At 44.7% G+C, this 7,373-nt stretch overlaps 1 protein-coding gene across 1 annotated transcript; it reads left to right on the forward strand.

The window, feature by feature from the left end:
• The first annotated feature begins 4,708 nt into the window (after nt 1-4,708).
• On the forward strand, nt 4,709-5,398 carry LOC144163882 (uncharacterized). Its single transcript, XM_077694554.1, has one exon. The coding sequence runs from the start codon at nt 4,709-4,711 to the stop codon at nt 5,396-5,398; it is 690 nt and encodes a 229-aa protein (XP_077550680.1).
• The last annotated feature ends 1,975 nt before the right edge of the window (nt 5,399-7,373 follow it).

Raw genomic sequence — 7,373 nt, forward strand, 5'->3', positions numbered from 1 at the left:
GCTAAGAAGCTATACACAAGTTTATGCATCTTGCCTATGCCACTAGTGCGTATGTATACAAAATATGCGGGCATGCATATATGCATACACCAGCATATATGCTTACAGAATGCAATGCATGCTAGATGAAAAAAATTTGTTTACCTAATGTCAATTGATGTGGTAGTGCTCGAACGGACACTAAGCACTGCTTAGTGACTGTTACTTATGTCGTTCTGTGTGACTAGTACAGCCACTATTCTGGGTTCGACAGTGCATGATTACCTTGGCATTGTTTATGCTGTGAAGTTCTAAAGCATGTGGCTAAGGCGTTGTGCTGCTGAACACGAGGTCGCGGGTTCGATTCTCGGCAATGACGGCCGCTTTTCTAATCGAGGCGGAAAGCAAAATCGCCCGTGTGTACGAGGTTGCGGCGCACGTTAAAGATCCCCAGGTGGTCAAAATTTATCCAGAGCCCTCCACTATGGTGTGCCTCATCACCTGCGTTGCGTCGGCACATTAAACCCTACAATCAATCAATCAAGTTCTAAAAGTGTGGTGATGAACACAATATCAGCTGAATTGCATGGCCTGTTTCTTTGAAACTATTGGAGGGTAGAAGAGAAAAGTTTGGGCATGTTCGTTCATACTCACACGAGAAACATAGTGTAGTAAAAACACAAGTCGAGGACGGGACAAGTGCAAAGTTTCAACAAATTCTTTATTGCAAGACCAGCGCATATAAACACATCTGGCTCGTAAGAGGAGAAAAGGAAACAAAAACAAACAGCAAAAGATGAGAGACGAAAACCGCCACGTGGTTTGCAGGGCGGGAAAACAAAACGTACACACCACATACAGACATCTGGCCACTAGAGAAACGCTACTTTTTGCGCACTACTTGCCATGAATGGGGCTCCATTTTTCAAATTGATGAATACCAACTCGGTTGTGTTTTAAGAAATATTACAAAAGGCAAAAGTAGCAACTGGTCCTGATAAATAGTGATTATAAAAGTTCCCTCAGCTTTCTTGCAATTCTCAAACTTACTAAACTTTAAATCAGTATAAATTGGTATCAATAAGCTCACATGCCAAATTGTTTCGGTGTCTGCGCTTGTGTCACGCAGTGGGGTAGCCCCAAGCTAGCACATCAGGATGGCTAGGTTCTGCTGTCTCACCCTTCGGAAGACGCTCCTCTCCGTTTTCTTTATGCCGACGCACGGGCAGGCTATGGCGGCAGCGTCCACCACTCTAGCCAGGCCGTGGCCGACGCTGCAGCGTTTGGGAGACCGCCCCCGCGGATTTCAAATAACGGCTGGCAGAATCTCTGGTTTCACTCGTTGTAGAGCCACATGTGAGAAGAATTCAAGGGATATCCCATGGGAAATTGTTGTGGGTGTCGTTTAAAGCTTTGCTTTCCAACAGTTTTTCGTTTTTATGTTTTTCTCTCTTTCTCTCATATTACAGGCCAGATGTGTTTATACATGCTGGTCCTACAGTAAAGCATTTATCGAAAGTTAGCTCTTGTCCCGTCCTCACCCCATCCTTTGCTTCTACTGTGCTGTTTTCTGTGTGGTCTAACATTGTTACACTCTTTCTTTTTTTTCTTTCTTGCACGCATATTTCGGCAGACTTCACAGGTTGACAAAATGACAGGTGCAATTCAATAAGGTAGGGCACCTAGCAAACTTATACTAAAATTTATCTGTACTACTTGCATCACTACACACTGTCACAGCCATCACTAACTCGGGGGAGGAGCCGCACCCCACTAATGAGAGGGTGGGGAATGATGAGTGGGATCACGACTGTGCTTACAAGAAGCAGATGTGGTCCTCACTAGTGTAAGAAAGTCATGGAAGCGTGATGCAGCTTCTTATGTGTGACAGTTACGAACGAGTAGAATGCCGCTGTCTCCCTTCCGCATCATCATTCCTTCTCTCGGTCTTGCCATCTTTGACATGCTGGCCACGTCATCCAGCAAAATGAAGAGCATAACATTGCCCCTTCCAAAGGGGCAGTGTTATGTCACCCATGCCTTATTGACATGGACCCTCCTTTAAGGAGTGCGTGTGTGTTTGCTCATGCATATATGTGAACTTTCATTGTGTCATGTAATCCTGTAAAAGGAGAAATTGATTTTTTTTCCTTGCAATCATTTGTCTAACTGTTACTGCCCATTTTTTGCCAGGACCTGTTACTCCCAGGGAGCCACAAGCCAGGACACAACAAACTCCGTATATACTTGGCACCACTTGTTATGTTGCTGGAGCCCAACTTCTGTTCATGGTCAGCGGAGTAGGGTGCCTCATCTGTTTGAGCTGCGTGTTAGAGCCAGGACACTTGCGGAACAAGAAGAAAGTGATTGCTGTGGAGCGATTCAGTGATTTTGTTCCTCATGCCCTACCAAAGTGCAAAAAAGAATAGTTTTGCAAAGAATTATTAACACTGCTCAACTTTTTTCTTTGCGTGCGACATGGCCAGCAGCGACATGGCCAAAGCATTTTAAAGACGATAGTCTTTCTTGGGCTCCTTAAACCCAGAAATTTTGGTCTGTCTGTATGTCTGTATGTCTGTCCGTCTGTCTGTCTGTGACTCTATTCAGCCACCCGGCCAAAGCAAAACAATGCCTGCCCATTAGTCTTATATAGTCACAGCTAAATCTACCCGTCTATGTCCGGTGTAAGGTTCATACTTGTCAACATTGTTGAAGAAGAACAAGACATTACGCAAATAAGAGACAGCAAATCAATACAGAAGTGATATTTGCAGTGTTCCTTTATAAAAAAATCAAACATGCTTGCTTTTGCGAAATTAAATACTTCATCAACTGCAGAAAAAGAATTCACTTCGCCGTCGCCTACTGTCGCCCGCGCCACTATAGCTTCTCGCGACATTTTAAGAAATCAACCGGCAACAGTTACGCAAGGTTCCACTAGATAGGTTCCACGTTCTGCTTGCAACGCACGTGGAGTAGGGAAACGCGGTTCTATAAACGTAGAAGTAGGGCGCCTCGATTAACGCGCGTCTCCGCCGTACAGCAGCGTTCGCATCGAGGCACCCGGTTTGGAGCAGTGGAACGCGGGAAATTTAAAATGATTTAAGCAACCCTTTGACGTCTTTACCTTGGGAGGAGCGCGACGCAAGAGGAACAACATGAGAGGTGAGCGGCAAAGCGAAGGGAGGCATTTACTTCACAATAGCCGATAAAGACTATCGTCTTTTGACGACATTTGCAACGAAAGGAGCAGATACGCGGCCAATTTTTTTCATTTTCGTTCCTATCGCTTTGGTACGAAGGCGTGGCTCAAAAAGATATCCTGAAGATAACTACATGTACGGTTCTCATTGCCGGCCTTGACCGGGGTCAACTGTTGTATACCCAACTTGGTCACTTGTAGGGCTGGCAAGCCACCTTGAGGAAGGTGCTACAAGAGGGGCGCAGCTTATCTGAGAGCGCCACAGCCCCTGAAGAAAGTTTTCTCGAGTAGTGCTTCTGCTACTGCAAAACATTATGCTTCCGCGCAAGAATGACGGCGTTGCCACGCTTGAAATATGGCCAAGTTGGAACTGTTTTGCACACACTCAAGCGTTTCCGCATGTGCGCAAACGAGCGTCATGCCAAAAAAAAAGCTTCTCCATGTAAAGACAAAGTTGGTAAAGGTTCTGAACGTTTGAATGAACGGGTATGCTCAAAAATTAATAATGGTAGTCAAGCAGGCAGATATAGTACCTGTGTGGTTTAGTTGTGCACTTGTGCACTTGTTTAGTTGTGCACCTGTGTGGTTTAGTTGTGCAGTTGTTTGGGGGCTCCCACTTGGGCTCCGGCCAAAAACAAGTTTTTAAAGGGAATTCAAGTAGTACAACGATCGAAAAGGCTCGCCAGAAACTCATGAAGCATCCTGGACCCTGGACAAAACAAGATTATTCCTCAGGAGCCCCTGGAACCGTTGAAATCTGCCGGAAAAACAAGTAAGGCGGCGGTCAAACCTAACCACCGAATTTTGATTGAATCCGGCTGAAACTTCACCCTCAGCGATCATTACAATTAGGCTAAAAAACAAGAAACTGCGTCTGAATTGGTCAAGAATTTGCGAAGAAAGTGCAAAAACCTACCGTGGCCCCTTTGCGTGTGGGCGCAGCCATCTTGGTATCAGTGTTGCCAGCGCAGACTTCGGAATCTGCCAAGTTTGATGAAACTTGGAATTTGACTTGGCTGCTACGCAGCTTCCCTTGCTCCTGGCTCCAGTGACTAGTGGATTCGCGACACTGAAGTGAAGGTGTGGTTTGTGTGCCTTCAACGAGCAGCGCAACGCCTGGCTATGACAACTGGTCATCGCAGCTAGTTCACTTCGCAAGAGTGGTGCAGCGTGCGCCAGTCGGTTGGATCACTCCCGTGTTCCTCTCAGGTGCAGTGGGTTGACAGCGCCCTTTGGAGGAGCAGCCGCTCACGCATCCGGCCGGATCCAAGATTGTTGACTCATCGGCGTGGCTTCCAACGCTACTTTGATCATCGCCGCATCGCCCACCAATCAGCGTGGGAGACTACCATCGGCTACCTTTGTAAGGGACGGCATCACGGGTGGCTGCTCAGTTTGGTAAAGGTGCGAAAGCGGTCTCCAAGTTCGCTAACCTACCTGTTTTGTGCAAGTAGGACTTTGGCGTTGTTGAAACAGTATCCCCTTGTCAAATTGCTGCGCACTGCTGCCAAACTTTTACTTTGATACATGGCTGGCAACGCTAAGGAGATTATGAAGGCTCTCGAAGACTTCAAACGAGAAATGAGAACCGAGTTGCGGAGTGTGAAAGATAGTGTTAAGTTTTGTAGTGATACATGTGACGAAACAAAAGCGATTGGTGCCGGCCTGAAGGCACTTCGACAGGAAATAGCTCATCTGCTCGAAGCTAATGAAGCCCTTCAAGACGAAAACAAGCGCTTAACGCGGAGAGTTGACGAGCTGGAGCAGTACACAAGGCTAAATCACTTGGAAATAAAGGGCATCAGCTCAGACGAGGATCCTGTTGAGGTTGTCAAAAAAATCGGCGACGTTCTCAAAGAGCCCGTTTCTAGCCATGACATTGACACGTGCCACCGAATCCGAACGCGGAAGCCAGGCGAGACCAATATCGTGGTTCGCTTCGTCCGGAGGGATAAGCGCCACGCGCTTCTTGCTAAGGCTAGGAAGCAGAAGCTCACAACTAAGCAGCTCGGCTTGTCTCAGGCCAACGCAGTGTACGTCAACGAGCATCTTACTCAGGCCAACAAACAGCTGCTTGGTGCCGCTATTGCCCGCAAAAAGGAAGTGGCATGGAAATTTGTCTGGACGAGCGGAGGAAATGTTTTTGCGCGGAAAGACGAACAAATGGACGCTGTGAGGATACAGGACTTGTCTGATCTGACCAAGATGACGAAATAAAAATGACACGTTTGCAGCATGTTCGTCACCCCTGAATTGTCACCATGCATTTTCCACCTGCCTGTATTAGATACAAAACCGATCACTTTAATCCTAGCTTTAGCAGTGTCAACAAAAAATTGTTTTCAGCCTTCCATGTTAACATTCGTAGCATGAAAAACAAGCGAGACGAGGTAGATTTATTACTTGGGTCACTGTCGGTTGAGTTCGACGTTATGCTTTTCTCAGAAACATGGTTTGGCACTGACAGCGATGTGTGCTCTTTCGATAACTATGTTTACAATGGTTTATCCAGGCCCCATGGAAGAGGGGGTGGGCTTGCTGTATATGTTAAAAAATGTCACTCAGATTCTGTGATTGGCGATGTTACAATCACAAATTCCGATGTTGAATGTTTAGCTATATCTCTCAAGAATATAATCGTTGTTGCTATGTACAGACCCCCTCAGGGTAACAAATCACAATTCTTCGATTTTTTGGAAAGCCTCTTCCTTTTCCTCGACTCCACTAAGCTACCCTTCATTTTAATGGGTGACCTAAACATTGACCTATTATCGGACGCCGCTCATGCAAGAGAATTGCAGAGTCTCCTTTCCTCGTATGCATGTATTAATTATATCAGTTTACCGACTAGAATAACTTGCAACACGGCCACATTATTAGACGTTTGTATCTCCAATGTACAGCTTCCGCACACTGAGTCTGGCGTAATATCTTCCGATATTAGTGACCATTTGCCGATATTTTGCTTCATACCGCTCAAAATAAATGCCATAACAAACACTGTTACCCACATGATCAGAGATTTCAATGATCTTGCGCTCAACGACTTTCACAAACGAATCGAAGATACTAATTGGGAGCCCGTATACAAGATCACGGGAGTCAATGCAGCATATTCTGCTTTCATAGATATGTTCATAACCCAATATAACACCGCCTTCCCGCAAATAGAAAGAAAAATTATTCCTAAGAAGTTTAAGAAGCCTTGGATGAACCAATCACTTTACTCAAGGATCAGGAAGAAAAATAGCATGTATCACGATTTTCTCAGCAGCAGAAATCTCACTCTACTTGCTGAGTATAAAAAATATCGAAATAAACTCAACAAAGATCTAAAAAACGCGAAATCGGACTACTATGTAAGAAATTTCTCCCGTATTCAAAATGATTGTCGTAAAGTTTGGCGAGAGGTCAACAACTTGACCAATAAAACCAAATCTATGCAACTTCATGAAATAATCACAGAAAATGGTAAATTAACTGGTCACGAGCTATCAAATGCCCTGAATGACTACTTTATTATTGTCGCTTCTCCAAATTCTGTCACGCAAACTCCTGTAAATAGCTCACTGAGCCTCACCACTCCCTTACTCAATTCTATAGTACTCGCGCCCACAACTCCTCAAGAAGTAGCTACATTGATCCTTTCTTTAAAAAATGACGTATCTGCAGGGTACGATGATATAAAGGTGATCCCGTTGAAGCACGTTTGCGCCATTATATGCGATGTCTTGTCACACATTGCAAATCTAATGCTGTCAACTGGTGTTTTTCCTGAAGATCTCAAATTGGCCCGAGTTGTTCCAGTACATAAAGGAGGCAATATAAATGAACTGTCGAATTACCGACCAATTTCTGTTCTGCCTGTGTTGTCAAAAATTTTTGAAGGTATTATTAATTCTAGGATAGCCGATTTTCTGCACAAATATAATGTGATTGTTGATTCACAATATGGGTTCACGAAAAATAAGACCACAGAGCAAGCACTGTTAGTTGTTAAAGACAAAAAAACAGATAATATTGAAAACAAAAAATGTACCCTTGGCCTATTTTTAGATTTTCGCAAGGCATTTGATTGCGTACACCATGAGACCCTTCTTAAGAAACTTTGTAACTATGGGGTTAGAGGTATTGCGTTGAACCTGTTGCGGAGTTATCTGAGCAATAGGTCCCAATATGTTCGAACAAATAA

Source organism: Haemaphysalis longicornis, unplaced genomic scaffold (assembly GCF_048455015.1).
Source record: "Haemaphysalis longicornis isolate Haplotype H1 unplaced genomic scaffold, Haemaphysalis longicornis Haplotype H1 scaffold_13, whole genome shotgun sequence".
NCBI lineage: Eukaryota > Metazoa > Arthropoda > Arachnida > Ixodida > Ixodidae > Haemaphysalis > Haemaphysalis longicornis.